At 40.5% G+C, this 22241-nt stretch overlaps 1 protein-coding gene across 4 annotated transcripts in view; it reads right to left on the bottom strand.

Annotated features, from left to right (window-relative positions):
* The window catches only part of SMC1B (structural maintenance of chromosomes 1B), a 67998-nt gene that overhangs the window by 8145 nt on the left and 37612 nt on the right, over nucleotides 1–22241 (bottom strand). For 3 of the 4 annotated variants that reach the window (XM_055254116.2, XM_055254118.1, XM_063622893.1), the window contains 10 exons: nucleotides 20772–20909; nucleotides 20089–20205; nucleotides 18572–18678; nucleotides 11491–11632; nucleotides 10461–10606; nucleotides 8377–8530; nucleotides 7253–7351; nucleotides 3186–3342; nucleotides 2209–2363; nucleotides 714–865 (listed from right to left, as the gene is read on the bottom strand). In XM_055254116.2, coding sequence (XP_055110091.1) covers nucleotides 714–865; nucleotides 2209–2363; nucleotides 3186–3342; nucleotides 7253–7351; nucleotides 8377–8530; nucleotides 10461–10606; nucleotides 11491–11632; nucleotides 18572–18678; nucleotides 20089–20205; nucleotides 20772–20909 — 1367 coding nt within the window. The remainder of the gene's footprint in view (nucleotides 1–713; nucleotides 866–2208; nucleotides 2364–3185; nucleotides 3343–7252; nucleotides 7352–8376; nucleotides 8531–10460; nucleotides 10607–11490; nucleotides 11633–18571; nucleotides 18679–20088; nucleotides 20206–20771; nucleotides 20910–22241) is intronic. The other variant, XM_055254119.1, reaches the window with a different exon arrangement.

Below are 22241 nucleotides of genomic sequence, written 5' to 3'. Positions count from 1 at the left end.
AGCCGGGCGTGGTGGCAGGCGCCTGTAGTCCCAGCTACTTGGAGAGGCTGAGGCAGGAGAATGGCATGAACCCGGGAGGCGGAGCTTGCAGTGAGCCGAGATTGCGCCACTGCACTCCAGCCTGGGCGACAGAGCGAGACTCTGTCTCAAAAAAAAAAAAAAAAAAAAAAAAAAAAGAAGAAATACTTCAACATTCTTTACTAAGTAGCAGATCTCTGACTACTGACTAAGAAAATAATACACGAATTGGGATTTTTGTCAATCCTGATGTCACCTCTGGCCATTCCAAATATTTTTTCTTTTCTAACATAGAATAGTAGTAGATATTGATAATAACAGAAATTGAATAAAAATCTGTCACTAACTAGCTGGGCATGGTAGCACGTGCCTGTGGTCCTGGCTACTCAGGGGACTGAGGCAGAAGGATCACTTGACCTGGGAGTTTGAGCCTAGCCTAGGCGACATAGTGAGACTCTGTCTCCAAAAAAAAAAAAAAAAACCCACTAAAAATCTAAGAATTATGTCTTAGATTTGCTGTGTAAAGTCTAAATTGTTGTAGGCCTAAAACATAATCTGAATTGTCTGGCTGAAGAAGATAGTTTTGTATCCCATTTGCTAAATATTAATAAAGACAGTAGTTCATATATCTTCTGTAGGAAGGTCCCCTTGGCTTCTGCCCTGATATGAAAACTGAATAGCTTTTGTGACCTTACCTGTGCACGGCAAACAGGAGAGCCAAGGCTGCCACACACTTTTCTCCCCCTGACAAATTGTCCATTGGCATAAACCGTTTGCCTGGGGCCACACAGTTATAGCTAATTCCCTCCAAGTAAGGTTCTTCAGGGTTCTCTGGGCTAAGAAATGCCTGAAACACATGTTATTTATTTAGCAATATCAGAAAACCAACTGATAAAGTTCAACTTGGAGTTTAACAGCAAAATATTCTATTGGTTAGCTTTTCTTCAATTTTGATGAAAAACTACCAATGCCTATAAATAATGTATTTAGTTCTACATGTAATCACAGACAACAGGGTTGTCTGGGTAGGCAGTAGAGGGAAAACACTAACATACCCAGGGATCAGCCCTTTCCACCAGACTGCCAGTCAAACCTCAGAGGCACATGCCACACTCTTACACAGTCTTCATGCAGTTCACTCACTGATACGTTCATCAAACATGTACTGAATACCTATTATGGGCCAGGTACTGTAGATAAACAGAGATGAATCTTGTTCTCAAAGAGTTAGGCATGGTGACTCATGCCTGTAATCCCAGCACTTTGGGAGGCCGAGGCAGGCAGATCACTTGAGGTCAGGAGTTTGAGACCAGTCTGGCCAACATGGTGAAACCCTGTCTCTACAAAAAATACAAAAATTAGCCAGGCTTGTTGGTATGCACCTGTAATCCCAGCTACTTGGGAAGCTGAGACACTTGAACCCGGGAGGCGGAGGTTTCAGTGAGCCGAGATCGCACCACTGCATTCCAGCCTGGGCAACAGAGGGAGACTCTGTCTCAAAAAAAAAAAAAAAAAGAAAGAAAAAAAAAAGAGTTAATGGGTTTTAGTCTTACTTTACTGAAAATAAGTTATTTTCAGTTGAAGTTCTAAATATCTGATCCAGGATCACCTTTTAGTCATTAAAGAAAATGATAAAACAAAAGCAGAGCAGGTACATAAGTCCCGACCTACATCTTCATGTCACATTCAATTCCACAAGTATTTGCTATGGATACTGATAATGGAATGGGAGTGGTTATCATTAAAAGGGTCATATCTGAATTTGAACCCTGCCTTTAGTTATTTTCCTCTCTTTTGTTACTCTGGTCAACTCCACAGATGAACCATCCTCCCAGGATCCTCTATTATTCCACATTTACCACAGAAACCAACAGTTCTATAAAATCAAATTAATACCAGACTACAGAATTTTGGAACTAAAAGAGAATTTGGAAACCAAATGATTTAGTCCATTTATTTTTCAGATGAAGAAACAGACCCAGACAGGTTTTGACTTGTCCACACTGAACAGTGTGAAGTGAATAGGATCTACAACACAGGTCATTAGATAACCACTCTTCATGAACTGACTTTGCCCCATGAGTGAGTTGCTCAAATAACGTGGCAGCGGTTATTTCTCACCAAAAAAAAAAAAAAAACCCACCAGTAACACAGAATTCTCACTAGTATTTGAGGATGAAAGATACATACTTGGGCGCTGTTGTTTCTGCAGAGCTTCTTGTAGATTTGATCAATTGAGATTGAGACATGCTCAAAACACTGGGTGAAAAGATCGTATCTCCTTTTTTTCACTTGTTCGAACTCTTGCCTACACATTCTGGCTTCCTTTCTGCTGGCCTCAAAAGCTAAGAGAGAATCAATGTTCTTTATTTTAGAGACCACTGAGGAGGTTCTTTTACTTAAACTGTAAAGCATAAAATATTTTTAAAATTGGTTTTGAGTTTGGATCTCTTGAGTAAAGTTACCTTCAAAATACCTAAACTATTATTAATTCCAAGAGAATAGCTCTTAGAATTCATGAGCCTCTTTTCTAGTAGGGCTAATTGCTAAATAATATTGACAAGTTCTGATAGGGTATGTATGTATGTATGTATGTACATTTGTATTTATTTATTTAGAGATGGAGTCTTGCTCTGTTGCTCAGGCTGGAGCTCAGTGGCGTGATCTCGGCTCACTGCAACCTCCACCTCACAGGTTCAAGCGATTCTTCTGCCTCAGCCCCCCGAGTAGCTGGGACTACATGTGTGTGCCACCACACCCAGCTAATTTTTGTATTTTTAGTAGACGTGGGGTTTTACCATGTTGACCAGGCTGGTCTTGAACTCCTGACCTCAGGTGATCCGCCCACCTCAGCCTCCCAAAGTGCTGGGATTACAGGCGTGAGCCACCGCGCCCAGCCTGATAAGAGTATTTACTATGTCAATTTTGTTGGTATGAAAAAAATACATGTGTTTTAAAATCACCAATAAACCTGGTTTTAAATTAAAGCAAAACACTTCAAAAAGGAAACAATTAATGATTCAGTATTAAAAGCACACATTAATATAAGACCACAGAGGAAAAAATCTATAATAAAAAGGGACAACAGAGGGGAGATTGTTGGCAAATATTATAGAAATCAAAACACCCATGAATATAATCTTGTTAGTGACTCCACTCAATTTTACCATCTGTGGATTCTTGAAACTTGTCTCTGACAGTCTTTAAGTTCTCCACTGCTCGTAGGTTTGGGGCTGCTGTTTTCAGTAAGATATCTTCCTGGGATGCTACTTGCTGCAATAAGAGCCTAAGGTGGGCCTCGATTTCTTGATCAGACTGTAGAGCCTATTATGGGCAAAGAACAACACTGACTGGCATAGCATGTCTTTTACATCCAGCAAGGCAGGGTGCGTGTGTGGGGCCCTTCACCATCTGGACCCCCCAGGTCCCTGTGCATCCACTCCTTCTCTCCCCAAAGCCCTCTCTGAGCCTAGAGGTGCAGTCCTGCTGCAATATTTGTAGCTTCCTGAGTCGGCAGTGCTCTTTTCTTTGAATACATTTCAGCTCAATTTTTAATCTGGCTAAAAAGCAACAATTTATACTTCACCTTCATTTATTTAAAAATATTCATAATCTACTATGTATTACACTGAGGATTCAATGATGGAAGCTATTCAGTCTTTGCCTTTAAAGACTCACAGGGAAGTCAGACATATAAACTGGATTAAAAATTTTTTGTAAGAGACAGGTCTCACTCTGTTGCTCAGGCTGGTCTCGAGCTCCTGACCTCAAGCAATCCTCCCATTTCAGTCTCCTGAGTAGCTGGGATTTAAACCAGCTTTTACAGCGAGGTGGAAAGACTTCTAATAGGGCAAGCATAGGTACTACGGGGCAGGGAGAGGGGATCCAATCCAGCTAGACAGGTTAACACTTAAACCTGACACAAGTGATGAATAGAAGAGAAAAAGTGGCCACGCCCTTCCAGAAGATTTTTTTTGCCACAAATACAATCAGAGTACAAAAAGTAGGCCGTGTGTGGTGGCTCATGCCTGTAATCCCAGCACTTTGGAAGGCCAAAACGTATGGATCACCTGAGGTCAAGAGTTCAAGACCAGCCTGACCAACATGGTGAAACCCCATCTCTACTAAAAATACAAAAATTAGCCGGGCATGGTGGCGGACGCCTGTAGTCCCAGCTACTCGGGAGGCCGAGGCAGGAGAATCGCTTGAACCCGGGAGGCAGAGGTTGCAGTGAGCCGAGATTGTGCCATTGCACTCCAGCCTGGGCAACAGAGCAAGACTCCGTCTCAAAAACAAAACAAAAAAAAGTCTAACAAAATATATTAACAGCATATGAACTGAAAAGATGTGGTGGATATTGCTACTCAGCATCTGTTCTCCATTTATTTTTATTTTTATTTATTTATTTATTTATTTATTTATTTATTTATTTTGAGACGGAGTCTTGCTCTGTCGCCCAGGCTGGAGTGCAGTGGCGCAATCTCGGCTCACTGCAAGCTCCGCCTCCTGGGTTCACGCCATTCTCCTGCCTCAGCCTCTCCGAGTAGCTGGGACTACAGGCACCCGCCACCACGCCCGGCTAATTTTTTTGTATTTTTAGTAGAGACGGGGTTTCACCGTGGTCTCGATCTCCTGACCTCGTGATCCGCCCGCCTCGGCCTCCCAAAGTGCTGGGATTACAAGCGTGAGCCACCGCGCCCGGCCTCCATTTTTTTTTAATGCAGCACATGCTTTTGACCAGGTAGATCCACTTCTCCCTCCTGGACCCCATGTACTTAGACTTAGAGGCAGGGCCTGCTTGGTCTAAGGTAAAGTCCGCCATCCTCCTCCCTCTACAGTGACTGGTTCAGCAATGAATATGTGACCCCATTCAGGCAACTGTGATGAGGGGACAATTGCTGGGGCTTTGTAGGTAAAACCTTTCTTCAATTTTAGAACAGCATGTAAACCAAAGAGTATCTGAGACAGGTCTCAATCAATTTAGTTTATTTTACCAAGGTTAAGGACTTGCCCCAGAGAGAAGTCTGTGCCTTTCTCCAAAGATGATTTTGAGGGCTTTGATATTTAAAGGGGAAAAGCAGGCAGGAGCAAGAGGAAGTATATGGTCACATCATTGAATCCATATATCACAAGAGAAAGGAGTAGGCAGGAAACAGTCAATTATGTGTTCATCTCATGCTCAGTAAATCAGCACTTTACCATAAGATGAGAAACCATAAATATCTCCCTATGGAGTTGCTACCTGGGGAGATACTTAATTTTTTTTTTTTTTTTTTTTTTTTTTTTGAGACAGAATCTCTCTCTGTCACCCTGGCTGGAGTGCAATGGCACAATCTTGGCTCACTGCAACCTCCACATCCCAGGCTCAAGCAGTTCTCCTGCCTCAGCCTCCTGAGTAGCTGGGATTACAGGCACGTGTCACTGCGCCCGGCTAATTTTTTGTGTGTTTTTAGTGGAGACAGGGTTTCGTCATGTTGGCCAGGCTGGTCTCACACTCCTGACCTCAGGTGATCTGCCCACGTCAGCCTCCCAAAGTGCTGGGATTACAGGCGTAAGCCACCACGCCTGGCCTGATACTTAATTTTTTATATGTAGCTCTCTGCTTAGGAACAAAAGGAAAGGCAGTTTTTTGCATGACTCAGCTTTCAGCCTAATTTCTTCTTCTTGGTATAGTGAATTGGGGTCCAAGTTTTCATTTTCCTTTCACTAGCACCACTATAAAAGACAGCTTCTTTCATCTCTGAAGGTTGTAGCTGTGTGGCTGGAAAGCCAAGAATAGCTGCACTCATGTTGCATTCAGGAGAAAAGCAGCTTCAGAATGAAGCTAACACCCAAAGAAATGTATGGCTACAGGGATGACTGGGAAACAGAGCCAGAGCTGCTCAATTAAAGGCACTAAATTAAGTTAAATTAAAGCTGGATTCCAGGTGTGTGTTCTGCAGCTGTGAAGGGTGTGCCACACCATCACCTACAATCCTGAGAGAGGCCTGTGTCTACTAAGGGTACTGCAGTGGGATGCCAGCAGAGCAAATTTGGGATGCTGGAGTAAGTAGTTGGTTACTTTTGTTTATTGAAGGACTTCTTGAAAAGTTTAATATCCATTGTGAATCTCTTCCCTTCCCAAGAAGGGAAAAGACTTTCTCAAAAAGTAACCACAGACACTTTTCTTCTTTGGCTAGACATTTCATGATACCAGTGTTCTACACAACACAGTCAGAAATGCTGACATAAACATTTTTTTATAGTAACCAATATATTTACTGCTATTTTGTGATAACATGATACAATAAATATATATTTGGTTTTCATCCCAGTTCTAGGCACAGCATACCTAAAACCTTTGCAATTTCCTGAATGGTAGGAGTGAGAGGGGCATCTTTTATTATTCATGATAAGCCCCTTTCAGTCATACCTAATGAGCTGACTGTTGGAAGATGGGGACTATTCCAAGAGGAACCAACCAGGTGATTGGAGGGCTGGAACCTTCAGTCCCTCTTCTCTAAGGAGGTTGGGGAGAAAGGCTGAAGATTGATTCTGGATCACCAATTGCCCATGATTTATCAATCATGTATGTAATGAAGCTCCCATAAGAATCCCTGAACAGTGGGTTGTGAAGAGCTTCCAGGTTGGTGACCACACAAGAGATGCTGGGAGGGTGACATGCCCGGAGAAGGTGTGAGAGAGGGCATGGACCCTTTCTCATACCTAGTCCTATGCATCTCATCCATTTGGCTGTTCCATGAGTTGTAGCCTTTAAAAATGAACTGGTTAATGTAAATAAAGTATTCCCCTGAGTTCTATGAGCCATTCTAGCATATTATCAAATCTGTGGAAGGAGTTGTGAAAACTCCTGATTTATAGCCAACTGGCTATGAGTCTGGGAGGCCTGGACTTGTGATTGGCATCTGAAGAGTGGCCAGTCTTGTGGGACTGAGCCATTACCTTGTGGGATCTGATGCTAACTCCAGGTAGACAGTGTCAGAATTGAACTGAATTGTAGAACACCCACTTGGTATTCAAAGAATTAGAGAATTGCATGGTGTGGGAGAGACCCACAATTTGTGTCAGAAGTTTCATGATTACAGTGTTTTTCTTTTGTATATTTCTTCCAAAATCATTAGGAAATCTTTAAAAAAAAAACCACAAACTTAATTCTATCATCCAAAAATGATTCTGTAAGATTTAAATATTCCATATTACTGTGAGTGATAAACAACAGAAAGCTTTCCATTACCTTCAAATCCTCGTTTAGAGAGCTGTAGTCTATTTCAAAGGCTTCTTCTTTTTCATAGATATCAATTGTTGCCTGGGTACTTTCTGCTTCAGTTCCCATCTGAAAAATACATGAACACATACATTTGTTGATTAAGTTTGTTGTCTTATATAGGAGTGATTCATGGCACTCCAAAAACAATTACAATAGTAACATCAAAGATCACTTATACAGATCACCTTAACAGATATATAATAATAAAAAAGTTTGAAAGATTTCGAGAATTATCAAAATGTGACACAGAGACACAGAAAAGTGAGCACATGCTGTTGGAAAAATGGTACCAACAGACTTTCTCAGCATGGGCTTACCACAAACCTTCAATCTGTAAAACAAAAACAAAAACGGAAAACCCCTGCAATATCTGTGAAGTACAATAAAATGAGGCATGCATATATATGGGAGGATGCGCATCGGTCATATACCAAAACTATGCCATTTTAGATAAGAGACTTCAGCATCCTCGGATTTTGATATACATGGGGGATCCTGGAACCATCCCTGTGGATATCAAGGAATGATTGTACTTCCAGTCAATCTAAAGTGTCTTGTATAATCCAAATGTGGTGAAAAAGAAAGAAAAAAGGCCAACAGGGAAATGTTAGTGAGCCTTGGTTTTATCCTGTGATTTCTTTGGTGTCCATTCTTGCCTCCTCCTGTTCCCTCACCACCCGGAGATACTCAGTAGGGCACGTTTCTTCTGAGAAGGACCTCAATACAATTGTTGGAGAAGGTGCAGAGCAAGAACCACCCCCACACATGATGTAAAATGTTATGAGAGTGCAGGGAGCCGCCCATGCGGCAGATGATCTGCATACTGCCTGTGGCTCATTGTGCAAAAACATTCTTAACTCCAACAACTTTAATTCACCGATTTCTCTTGGGTATCTAATATGTAGGTAAGAAACATGGGTTCATCCCGTGGCCCTAGTCCTCTGAGATGACAGTCATTTTGCGCTTTTTCCCTCCTAGGAGATGTCTTCACCACCCCTAAAGGGGCTACAGAACAAGAGAAAGAATAAGCAAAGGGCAATGCATTAAGTTCCACACAACGGCACATATTTTACAGTCATTTGCTAGAATACCTCCACTTCAATGATGTCATCCAGTGACCCCAACAAAAGGATTATCTCAATGTCTTGTACTTTGCAATTAAGCAGCAAGTTATGCTTCTCTAATCGTTTCTGTTCCAGAGAAGTTTGAATAATTACAACTTCTTTTTGCAACTTCCCCACTTCCCTGTAATTACACAGATATGAAAAAGTAATTTTACTCATTATGTAACACTGCACCAAGGAAGAAAAATGTATGCTATAAACTTATATGAAAAAAAGATTATTTATTCCTGTGAGTGCTGTAAGTTCTAGAATCCTCTCACTGATGCTTGTAATTTAATTGTTAACACTCCTGAGAAAAGTCATGAATATACTCAGTTAATCTAAGGGAGCATTTTCCACTAATAAATGTTACTGATTTAATCAAGGTTACCAAAAACAGTGCTTTCCTAGTTACTTTATTTTTAAATCTGTATAGTTTTTCAAGCTGCAATTCTCACTCAAATATAAGCTCTACATTTTAGACCTCAAACCAAGTTAAATCGTCTCTTAGCAAAAGAAATCCCTTGCCAGGTAAGTCACATACAATAATCTGGTTTCCTTGCTACCACCACCACTAATGTAGTTAATGCCTTCTATCTGAAAATGAGGGCTTGGGTTTTACTAATCGAAATGATGTGAGATTTTTAAAAGAACCTGGAATGAGGACCAAAAGAAAATGGAAAAAAAAAAAAAAAAAGAAAGAAGAAAGTAAGAACTATGTGTTTTTCAAGAATATGAAGGGAAAAAGAAAGTATTCTGTTTGGGCTGAGTGTGGTGGCTCACGCCTGTAATCCAGCACTTTGGAAGGCCAAGGGAAGAGGATCATTTAAGCCCAGAAGTTTGAGACCAATATAATGAGACCTCATCTCTTAAAAAAAAAAAAAAAAAATGGAACAATGTGTTCTATTTACACAAAATACAAGAGTTTTAAAAAAGCAAGAGTAAACGGACTTTAATTCCACTCCAAAATCTTAGACAAAGAACTTCCTGGCTGTATCTTGAAACACTGAAGGTCTTCGAAAAGTGAGAAAAACTGTGAAATGCCAAAAGGCTGAGCAAAACAGAGAATTAATTTTGTCTAATCACTCATGGTTATGTAAATCATGATGCATGACAGGAAAGCAGGTGTCATTCTGGTACAGGCCAGTCAATTCAAATTGTCGTTGCCATCATCATGGCAAACACACAAGCTAATCTTGTGCCAGGTACTTTTTTTTTTTTTTTTTGAGACAGTTTCACTCTTGTTGCCCAGGCTGGAGTGCAATGGCACTCTAAGTGCATATGAATATTAACATATGTAATACTTACAACGATTCTGTGAGGTAGGCACTATTACTATCTCCATTACTGATGAGGAAATTAAGGTATCATATGTAAACAGCAGAGCTGGGATATGAAACCAGAAATTGTGGCTCCAAATTCTATCTCCTTACCCTCTATGCTATCTTGCACAGACTAGAGGGACTCTCTGTACAACAGGAAGACACCAATGTCAAGGTAGAATTAGGGTAAGGGACTCTATACAGGTTCATGTTTTCATCTAACAAAAAGAACTATTTGCTCTAGGCCAGGAGCAGTGGCTCACGCCTGTAATCCCAGCACTTTGGGAGGCTGAGGCGAGCAGATCACTTAAGGTCAGGAGTTCGAGACCAGCCTGGCCAACATGGTAAAACCCTGTCTCTACTAAAAGAGACACACACACACACACACACTAGCTGGGCATGGTGGTGTGCTCCTGTAGTCCCAGCTACTTGGGAGACTAAGGCAGGAGAACCATTTGAACCCGGGAAGCAAAGGTTGCAGTAAGCTGAGATCATGCCACTGTCTAGCCTGGGCAACAAAGGGAGACTCCGTCTGAAGAAAAAACAAAACACTATTTGCTCTAAACAACCAACCACTTCTCCTGGTTGAGAATATTTGAAAAAAATTAGAATGTTTGAAAGGTGTGATGTGAGACCAAGAGCAACAAAAGGGCACATATTCAAATGCAACTCATTTCGTACATTTCAGATAGTTGGTGTCCATCTTTAAAACTCTGACTAGGTCTTTCAAACTGATGAAGTCTTAATTACCTATCAACAGCCAGAAACTTCTTCCGTTCTTCTTCAATTTGATTTTGAACTTTCTCGGCATTGGAGTTCTGAGTGACACGTATGTCCTTAAGTTGCTGCTGCTTTGCCATGAGTTCATTCACTGTCTGCAGACAGTTTTCTTCAGCCTGAACAGAGAGGATCTGCATTGTAGATTTACTATCTTTTATATTAATAAGGTACTTCTATGTTCTTATCAATAACACCAAACCAGTTATCCCAAAATGAACCTTCTCACCCTATGTGCTACTTGACCCTCCATCATGGACTGTGACTCACATTCTATACTTTTTAGAAACTGGTGATCATTACCTGCCTTTATCCTTCATTTTGTTTTTGTTTTTTGTCCTTATTTTGGATTCATTCCTCAGCTCACTGACTTCTGTTCCCATTCTCCAGTGAGAGTGTTTTTGCTATCATGATCTCTAACTGGCAATTAAACATTTTCCAGACTTTTATGTTTTTGACAGCCTTGATCATTTCCTCCTTCCTGAAACTCTGGGGCTTCTGTGATACCACCTCTTCTGGCTCTCCTCATAAGCTAAGTGACCACCTTCCAGATCCCATCGCTGCTCCACTGCTCTTCACTGCCTACCTCCCTGCTAGGGGAGTTTCAGTTTACTCCCATAAACCAGCAACTCCCAAATCTGTATCTTCAGCCTGGACTTCTCCCACTATCTACTCTTTAGCAGCCTGCTGGAAATTGCCATCTAGACATTACATAGGCAACTCAAGCTCCACAGGTCCAGAATTTTCTCTCCTTAACCTGCTGCTCCCATTCACCAATCACCCAAGTTAGAACTAAGGAGTCATCTGTGACACCCCCTTGCCCTTCCTCCCATGTTGACATCCAGTAATTCATAAAGCTCTGCTGATTTTACTTTAAGTATTTCTTAAATCTGTCCCCAACCCCTTCACTAACAGGACCCTTCAGGAGCTCACAAAAGGTTTACTACATGAAGGAAGTCATAATTTCAATGAAGAGGCACTTCAGCTACCCATTATTAATTACCTTCTTTAGGTGATCAATATCTTCACTACCTTTCTGGATAGTTTCTTTTAATGTGTTGATCTTATTCAGTTTCTTCTTAAGGTGATTGCGACTATACTCAAGTTGAACATTAAGCCGAGTTTTTTGTTTTTCAAATTCTAATCTAGTATAATAAAGTCAAGCATTACAAGTGTAAACAGAAAACTTTGATTCCTTCTTAACTTTTTCTTATGGGAAATTTCAAACAAATATAAAAGTAAAAGGAATACTATAATGAACCCCCAAGTAGCTGTCACCCAACTTAATAATTATCAATTCATGGTCATTCTTGTTTCATCTATAACTCCACTAATTGCCCCTCTCACCACTGGCTTATTTGAAGCAAGTTCTAGACGTGATGTAATTTCACCTGTAAGTATTTTTGTATGTATCTCTAGAAGTGAAATGACTTTTAACTCATAGCCATAAAGTATTATGGCTAAAATACAATTCATTAATATCAAATTGCTGTCATTGCCAAATTTCCTTTTTAAAAATTTTCTTTTAGTCTGGGTGCAGTGGCTCATGCCCGTAATCCCAGCACTTTGGGAGGCCAAGGTGGCAGATCACTTGAGGTCAGGAGTTCGAGATCAGCCTGGCCAACATGGTGAAACCCCACCTGTACTAAAAATACAACAATTAGCCAGGCTTGGTGGCGCATACCTGTAGTCCCAGCTACTCAGTAAGCTGAGGTGGCAAGAACTGCTTGAACCCGGGAGGCAGAGGTTGCAGTGAGTTGAGATCACACCACTGCACTCCAGCCTGGGTGACAAAGTGAGACTCCATCTCAAAAAAACAAAAGCAAAAACAAAAAAAATTCTTTAAAAAAAAAAGAAAAATTGATTGTTTGAATCAGTATCCACACATTGCATATGGATGATGTGTTGCTTAAATCTTTTATAATCTACAGATTTCCTCCCCTCTTTTTCTTTATGTGTTTATTCTTATTTAGTCTTTTCAAATAACTATTTTTTTTTTTCTGAGATGGAGTTTCGCTCTGTTGCTGAGGCTGGAATGCAGTGATGTTATCTCAGCTCACTGCAACCTCCGCCCGCTGGGTTCAAACAATTCTCCTGCCTCAGCTTTCCTAGTAGCTGGGATTACAGGTGTGTGCTACCATGCCCGACTAATTTTTGTATTTTTAATAGAGACAGGGTTTCGCCATGTTGGCCAGGCTGGTCTCAAACTCCTGACCTCAAGTGATCCACCTGCCTCTGCCTCCCAAAGTGCTGGAATTACAGGCGTAAGCCACCACGCCTGGCCCAAATAACTATTCTTATATAAACACCAAACTTGGGAACTTTCATTCCTACTTTGCCAGCTTCATAAACTCCTCATAAAGAATTCCATTGTCAACTGTAGCTCATCCTTTCCATACTCACCCTGCCCCCTCCACACACCCTGCTAACAGAATCATTTGTTCAAGAAACATTTTTAAGTACTAACAGCTATTGTGCTAGATGCTGCTAATACAAAAACAACTATAACAATTAAAACATTAAAAACTATTTAATGAGAGGTTACTATATACCCGACACTTATAAAAGTTTTTACATGAATTAACTTACAAGTTGTAAAACTCTACTAGGTCAGTAATATTATCATCTTTATTTAACAGATGAGAAGACCAAGGAACAGAGAGTTAAGCAACTTGCCCAAGACTACCCACTTAGTGGTAGAGCCAGGGATGACACACTCAGGGGGACAATGGAATCCCTGCTCTTAATCCGTGACCACACTGCCTGTAGGAGAGGTTAAGAAATTTATTTGTGCCGCAGGAGGCAGACATACAGATGATGTAGAAGTGGAACGCTTCTTCACTTGGCTTTGGGGTGTCACACTACCCTGGCTTTCCTTTCTCCCAACTAGCTGCTCTTTTAATGGTTGTTTCTCATCTCTTCAACTTGCTAACATCTTGTAGGATCTCTTTTCCTTTCTTTTTTTTTTTTTTTTTGAGATGGAGTCTCGCTCTGTTATCCGGGCTGGAGTGCAGTGGCACGATCTCGGCTCACTGCAAGCTCCGCTTCCCGGGTTCACACCATTCTGCTGCCTCAGCCTCCCAAGTAGCTAGGACTACAGGTACCTGCCACCAGGCCCGGCTAATTTTTTGTATTTTTAGTAAAGACAGGGTTTCACCGTGTTAGCCAGGATGGTCTCGATCGCCTGACCTCGTGATCCGCCCACCTCAGCCTCCCAGAGCTGGGATTACAGGCGTGAGCCACCGCGCCCGGCCGGATCTCTTCTCCTTTCTATCCACATTCATTCCGTTGTTGCTCTTGTGTAGTTACATGACTTTAAGTGCCATTTATATACGGACATTCCCAAAATTTATACCTCTAGCCTGGGCCTCTCCTTTGAACTCCTAACTTGTGTATTCAGCTACCCATTCTATACCTCTAATTGGATATCACAGACATCTAAAACTCAGTACCTAGAATACACAGTGAATAAGCTACTAGAAGTAACAGAGGATTTAGCAAAGTTACTAGATGTTAGATCAATCTAAAATTTGAGATTAGGCCGAGCATGGTGGCTCACACCTGTAATCCTGGGCACTTTGGAAGGCTGAGGTGGGCAGATCGCTTGATCCCAGGAATTGAAGACCAGCCTGGGCAACATGGCAAAACCCATCTCTACAAAAAATACAAAAATTAGCTGGGCATGTTGGCACACACCTGTGGTCCCAGCTACTTGGGAGGCTGAGGTGGGAAGATCACTTGAGCCCAGGAGGCAGAGGTTGCAGTGAGCCAAGATTGTGCCACTGCACTCCAGCCTAGGTGACAGAGTGAGACCCTGAATTAATAAAGATAAAATAAAATTTGAGATTATTTTTCTACACTAGTAGAAACCAACTAGCAAAAGCATCATAAAAACACATACTATTCACAAGAAAAAAATAAACCCTATAATTATCTAGAAATTAATAAGAAAACATAGATCTCTATGGGAAAAAACTCCAAAATTCTAATAAAGGATATAGATGATTAGAATAAATGGAGAGACATTCTATGTTTTTAGATGGGATGACAATATTTTGAAGGTATCAATTCTCCACAAATCTATCAATCCAATGCAATCTCAATTAGAATTCCATTTTGATTGTTTTTTGGGTTTTTTTTTTTTTTTTTTTTTGAGACAGAGTCTTCCTCTGTCACCTAGGCTGGAATCTGGTGGAACGATCTTGGCTCACTGCAGCTTCTGCCTCCCAGGTTCAAGCAATTCTCTTGCCTCAGCCTCCCGAGTAGCTGGGACTACAGGCACATGCCACCACGCCCAGCTAATATTTGTATTTTTAGTAGAGATGATGTTTCGCCATGTTGCCCAGGCTGGTCTCAAACTCCTGAGCTCAGGTGATATGCCTGCCTCGAGCTCCCAAATTGTTAGGATTACAGGTGTCAGCCACCGTGTCCAGCCTCCAGTTGGATTTTTGTGAGAACCTCAATAAACACTGTAATAGGCAGAATTATTTAGAAAGCAAGTCTAAATAAGAGGTCCAGGCTAGAGGTACAAATTTTGGGAATGTCTGTATATAAATGTTACTTAAAGTCATATAACTAGACAAGTTCAAAGTTTACCTCAGAAGAAGAAATATGACAAGGTTAAAGAGGGGGCATTTTATGATGATGAATTAATTCATCAAAAAGACAGTGATCCCAAATATATATGCACCTAATAACAAGGCTTGAAAATACATTAAGTAAAATCTGGCTGGGTGTTGTGGCTCATACCTGTAATCTCAGCACTTTGGGAGGCCGAGATGCATGGATCACCTGAGGTCAGGAGTTTAAGACTAGCCTGGCCAACATGGCAAACTCCAAGAAACCAAGTGCTGGGATTACATGCGTAAGCCACTGCACTCAGCCACAAATAATTCTTAGATTTGCTCTTGAGATAATTTTCTATATCTTGTAGGCATTCTTCATTCCTTTCATTCTTTTTTTCTCTTCTGTGTCTTTTCCTGTAGCCTATCTTCAAGCTTACTGATTCTTTCCTCTGCTTGATCCATTCTGCTGTTGACTTCCTCTAAGGAATTTTTCAGTTCAGCAAATGTATTTATCAGTTCCAGCATTTCAATCTCTTTGTTAAGCTTCTCTGATAAATTTCTGAGTTGCTTTTCTGTTATTTTGGAGATCACCAAGTTTCCCTAAAACTTCTATTTTAAGTTCTTGATCAGAGAGCTTGCCTACTAGTCTCACTAGGCTCAGTTACTGGCTCCTTGCTTTGTCTGTTTTGGGAGGTCATGGTTCCCCGTTTGCTATTGTTTTTTGTGGATGTACATCTATCTCTTCACATTAAAGGATTATCTCTGTCTGGCTTGTTTTGTTTTTTTATTTGGTATGTTTGCTGAGAAATTTCTTTGCAATATACCTGTTGGGTACCTTTTCTTTTTTCCCCTCTGATAGGCTCACTGCCTGCTTTTTGGCACCAGGTGATACCTTAAGCTCAGGTTTGCTTCAGCTCCAGCAAACTTTGGAGTGTCGCCTATCTTGCATGGGGGAGGTCCTAAAGGGGATATCCTGACAGTTTAGGAAGGCTGGCTACAGGCTGGTGCCCAGGGGACCTATGGAACCTACCTCTGTGTGGTGCTGCTGTGTGGTGCTGCTGAACAGCCACTTTAATTTGGTGTCTCCTTTGACCAAGTTACACATCAGAGTTTCCTGGACTGGGGATGCTAGTCCTGCTTCACTGCTTTGTCTGTCTGTCCTCAGGAACTTTTCTCCCTTCAGTGATACTTCCTATGGGCTGAGGCAGGGACAGGCCCCTTGCCAGGGAACCCAAGATGGTGAGGAAGCTGGTTGTCCACCTTGATCTCACTCTTTCCAAGGTAGTAACCATGAGTCAGGGGAAATTTTTCTGCACACTTGGTGCCTGACACATTGGGAGAAGGGCACCACAGATATAAGTCCAATTCTCTTACTGTCTGCAAGATTTTTCACTTCTCTGTGGCTTCAGGAACTGTCTCAGTCTTGTTTTTGGATTCTAGAATATTGCTGGTGACAATCTCAGCACTGTATATTTGTTTTTGGTTTTCTCTGGGAAGCAGTGAAGCCAGCTTGATTCTATTCTGACATTTTGGTGATATCACTGCCAAATTTGTATACTTTATTTTTCTTGTCTAACTTTATTGACTAGTATCTCTAGAATAATATTAGATAATAGTGATACTGAGTATCTCTAATTTCTGACATTACTAGGAAGTGAAACCATGAAACCACAATGCTGATTTCTGAGATGTATTTTTTCAAATCATAGGTATCTTAACTATTCACATCTTAAGAATATTCAATCAAGAATAAGTGCTGAATTTTGTCAGGTGTTTTTTCATCATCCTTGGAGTTGATCATATGATTTTTTCTTAATATGGTGAATTAAACAATAGATTTCCTGATACAGAACCATCCTTATAGTTCTGATATAAAGCCCACTAGATAATGGTACATTATTTTGTTGTTGTACTGCTGATTTGTATTTAACCTTGTTTTACTTGGTTATTTATAGGTGAGATTGATTTACAGTTTCTTATTGTATGTGTACTTTTTTTAATTTTGGAATCAGTATTATGTTCCTTTCATAAAAAGATGCATTTTTTCCTCTTCTACACTCTGAAACAGTTTTTTTTTTTTTTTTTTTTTTGAGACCGAGTCTCGCTCTGTCACCCAGGCTGTAGTGCACTGGCATGATCTCGGCTCACTGCAATTTCTGCCTCTTGGGTTCAAGCAATTCTCTGCCTCAGCCTCCAAAGGATCTGGGATTACAAGCAGCCACCACCACGCCAGACTAATTTTTGTATTTTTAGTAGTGATGGGGTTTTACCATCTTGGCCAGGCTGGTCTTGAACTCCTGACCTCGTGACCCACCCGCTTCGGTCGGCCTCCCAAAGTGTTGGAATTACAGGCGTGAGCCACCACACCCGGCCTGAAACAGTTTTAATATTGAACATCTGTTTAGATATTAAACATTGAAGTTACATGTGCCTTTAAAGTTTGCTGAGATAATTCACCTATGAAGCTATCTGTACCTGGTGTATTTGGCAATGGGGTGGGTAGGAAGCCTTTTTACTTTCTCTTCCTATTGTAACTGGCCATCTTAGATTTTTCTGTCTTGTTTGAGATAATTTTTGGTAATATATTATTTCTTGAAAATTACCACTTATTATCTACATATATGAATATTTACAGACAAGCAAATTATTGTCTTATTCTTTTTTTTTTCTTTTTTTTTTGAGACGGAATCTTGCTCTGTCACCCAGGCTCGAGTGCAGTGGCACGATCTCGGCTCACTGCAAGCTCCACCTCCTGGGTCATGCCATTCTCCTGCCTCAGCCTTCCGAGCAGCTGGGACTACAGGTGCCTGCCACCATGCCCAGCTAATTTTTTGTATTTTTAGTAGTGACGGGGTTTCACCGTGTTAGCCAGGATGGTCTCGATCTCCTGAACTCGTGATCCGCCTGCCTCGGCCTCCCAAAGTGCTGGGATTACAGGCGTGAGCCACCGCACCTGGCCTATTGTCTTATTCTTTTAATAACAAGTATATGTGTAATTATGCCCCTATTCTCTTATTTTGTGTATTTATGCTTTCTCTCTTTAAAAAATTATGGAACAAAAAAGTTAGATCTCTTTGTAAGAATATAAATTTTTACTAGCTGTTTCTTTTTTCTTTTCTTTTTTTTGAGATGGAGTCTCACTCTGTCGTCCAGGCTGGAGTGCAGTGGCGCAATCTTGGCTCACCGCAAGCTCTGCCTCCTGGGTTCACACCATTCTCCTGCCTCAGCCTCCAGAGTAGCTGGGACTACAGGCACCTGCCACCACGCCCGGCTAGTTTTTGTTGCATTTTTAGTAGAGACGGGGTTTCACCATGTTAGCCAGTATGGTCTCGATCTCCTGACCTCGTGATCCGCCTGCCTTGGCTTCCCAAAGTGCTGGGATTACAAGCGTAAGCCACCGTGCCTGGCCTAGCTGTTTCTTGATGAAATGAAAATCAGGCATAATTCCTCTAAATTATGAAATAATAACTATTTTTATAAATATGTAAGCTCCTTACCAACATCTTTTTATAAAAATACCTTTTTTGATCAATTTCTTGTTGCCGTTTAACATGTTTATTCTCAAATTCACGAATATTTTCCACGCCAATTTCTTCACAGAAGTGTTGGAAGATATCATCTTCTACCTTTTAAATTATTTTAAAACAATTGATTTAATAAGCAATTTTAAGAAATACATAATCTTAAATATGTTTTTCCCTCCAAGATTTTCCTGAATTAGGCCAAAAACTAATCCCACCAAGCATTACTGTATTCTGAGAAGCCAGTACTTTCTTTTCCTTTAATTCCATAAATTATGCCATCTACTTTCAAATTTCTTATTCAAAAAAACGAAGAAAGATTATAATTGGCCTTATTAAGTGTTTTGGCTTTATGAATGTTTAGTATAAAACTGGAAGAATTCCTTTTACTTTAGACCCACCAAAATATTACATTCCACGTAAATAAAGGAAAGATTCTTTATGTATGAGTAATACAATAGCACCTTTGCCAGTATAATAACAAGTGGAATGGGGCATAGAATTAAGAATGAAAAAGACTTGGAAAAGCTAGAATGGGGAAATTCAACAAAGTAAAATTTAACCTCAATGTTTTAAAGCTCTGATTTTATGTATAGTTACAGCATGAGAAAGACCTATTTTAAGAACAGGACATTTTAAAAACTTTCAGATTTTAGTTGAATATACATTAAATAGGAATGTGATATGACTGATGCAGTAGTAAGCTACAGTTAGCATGACTAGATAATCCAAGTCATGGAAAGTTACAAACATAAAGACCCACAGTATACTGTACAGACAATATTTTGACATCATGCTCTGTTCAGGAGCATTGATAACATCCAGAGGATGGTTACCAGAGCTGGTCTTAAATCCATGGTAATGTGAAATGAATAAAGAAACTAGGGATATTTAACCTGGAAAAGAGATAACTAATTAGGAAGTAACATAAGTGTGGCTCCAAATCATGTGGTAAACGTCAGGCCTAAAAGCAGTGGGTGGAATTAATAGATCGGTGGTATAACAAATCACTTTCTAAGGATCAGAGATACCCCACAGCGGAATGAATTAAATCAGAAAGTTTTTATCCCTTTATAAGCAGAAGCTAGGTGACCAAATTTTTATTGTCCTAGAGCCAAGAACTGTGCCTGACACAGAATAGGTGTTTTTTAAAAAAAACTACTGAGTGAATAAATAACCTTAAAAGGTAAGCTGAATGACAGTTCTTTCCCTCACGGTATTAGGGAAGTGGGAGAAAAGAATGAGACTATAATTTTCACAATGGGCAAGGAGAGGGTGGAGTGCAGAGGAGAGTAGGCACAGGTCACTGTCTCTTGAGGTAAGCAACAGAGGTTCTCAAAAAGCACAAGGAAATTAATTTAGCAAACCAATAAAACTTAGCCTGCAACATTGTTGTTTCTGACAGGGCACTGTTACCTATCAACCTTTGCTTTAGCATATATTTAAGAAGCCCTAAATCTAGTATCTGGTCTAGAACTACATATACCATTTAGGAATAAATACAACATTCATGACCTTATCTATCTTTTCTTGAAATTCTTTAATTCTTCGTTGTCGTTCCTTGATTCCTTCACTCAACATAAGACATTGAGACTCAATATTTAGTAGTTCACTTTGTAGCTGAGATTGTTCCTAATAACAAAAGAGAAAAATTGTTTTAACACGGCTGTTTTAGCTTTATATAGTGAAGCCAAAAATGTGATAGGTATCTTTTAGAAAAAAGAAGAATCTATGAGATAAGATGAATTCACCTGGATAAAAGATTAAATACCACATAAATAATTAAGGGACTATAATATAATCTCAATCATGGGATAAAGTATCTAAAAATTGGCCAGGCACGGTGGCTGTAATCTTTGGGAGGCCAAGGTGGGCAGATCACCTGAAGTCAGGAGTTTGAGACCAGCCTGGCCAACATGGTGAAACCCCATCTCTACTAAAAAAATACAAAAATTACATGCCTGTAATCCCAGCTACTCGGGAGGCTGAGGCAGGAGGATCACTTGAACCTGGGAGATGGAGGTTGCAGCAAACAGAAATAAAGCCACTGCACTCCAGCCTGGGTGAGAGTGAGACTCTGTCTCAGGAAAAAAAAAAAAAAAAGTATCTAAAAATTACATGGAGCTATATAAATGTAATTCCTGAAATTCTATGTTCTGGGTCAAATGCCTATCATATTTTATGTAAGTCTGTATTACCTGGTAAAAAGCAACAAGGTGCTTCTTTTTAATAATCTCTAGTTCATTTTGTGAATATTTGAGTCGTGTTTGAGTTCCTTGTACCAGGGTCTGTATTTGTTTCAAATCTGTTTCTTTGCGGAGTGTCTTCATTAAATCCTAAAAAGAAAGAAAAATATGAGAATATTTTATGATAGAAAAGCACTTTCACTTTTCAAAGTGCTTTCATATGTAATAATTCACTGATTTTTACATACCACCACACCTGCACCTTACCTCCCCTTCCTCTGATAAGAGACTGGGCAATTAAGTACATTAGTGATCTGGAGTAACCAAAATGCCATACAGCTTCCTCAAAAAAACTAACACTGCCTAATAGGAAAGAATTGGAAATGGAAAATGAAGAGGGGTGTGTATATTCCATCCAACGCACATTAATGACATAAATAGGATCATGTAATTGCCTTGTTTTTAGTGCATCTTTACCTTTTGGCTTGCCTCTCTCATTCCCTTCTTCTTTCACTCACCTTATTACTCAACCAAATTAACTCCCTCAGACACTCCCTCCCATTGACTCCAGGTCTTTTTTTCTTTTTTTTGAGACAGAGTCTCGCTCTGTCGCCCAGGCTGGAGTGCGGTGGCACAATCTTGGCTCACTGCAAGCTCCGCCTCCCGGGTTCATGCCATTCTCCTGCCTCAGCCTCCCGAGTAGCTGGGACTACAGGAGCCTGCCAGCACACCCGGCTAATTTTTTGTATTATTAGTAGAGACAGGGTTTCATCATGTTAGCCAGGATCATCTTGATCTCCTGATCTTGTGATCTGCCCGCCTCAGCCTCCCAAAGTGCTGGGATTACAGGCATGAGCCACCGCACCCGGCCGACTCCAGGTCTTTAGATAAACTCTTTCAACCAACTGCCAAGCAGAAACTTTGAATCTACCTATAACTTGTAAGTGCTTTCTCCAACCCCCAGCTCCCAGTTCTCCTGCCTTTCTGTACTTAACCAAGGTACATCTGACATGTATTGATTGATGTCTTAAGTCTCCTAAAACATATACAACCAAGCTGCAGCCTGGTGACCTGGGACACACGTTCTCAGGACCTCGTGAGGCGGTGTCACAGGCATGTCCTTAACCTTGGCAAAATAAACTTCTAAATTGATTGAGACCTGTCTCAAGGTACCTTCGGTTTACAATAAGATGGGGCACAAAATTACTTTCTCCAGATGTGCCGATACCATTTATTAAATAATCTATACTTTTCTCACTGAACTGAAACATCATCTTTGCTGAACATTAATTGTTAAGTATACTGGGCTCTATTTCTGGAACTCCTGTTGTTTCATTAACCTGTAAGGTACCTGTAAATAGCTATATCTTGAATTTAGTAAGATTACCATAACTTCTCATCTGAGGCTTTAGGCAGTCTAGTCCACAGGCAGTAAGGTTTGTCTGGGGAAAGGACTGTTACTGTCTTTGTTTCAAAGCTAAA

Source organism: Symphalangus syndactylus, chromosome 18 (genome assembly GCF_028878055.3).
Source record: "Symphalangus syndactylus isolate Jambi chromosome 18, NHGRI_mSymSyn1-v2.1_pri, whole genome shotgun sequence".
Lineage (NCBI taxonomy): Eukaryota > Metazoa > Chordata > Mammalia > Primates > Hylobatidae > Symphalangus > Symphalangus syndactylus.
Note: the sequence above shows the minus strand (reverse complement) of the source record. Positions and strands in the feature narration are given on the sequence as shown.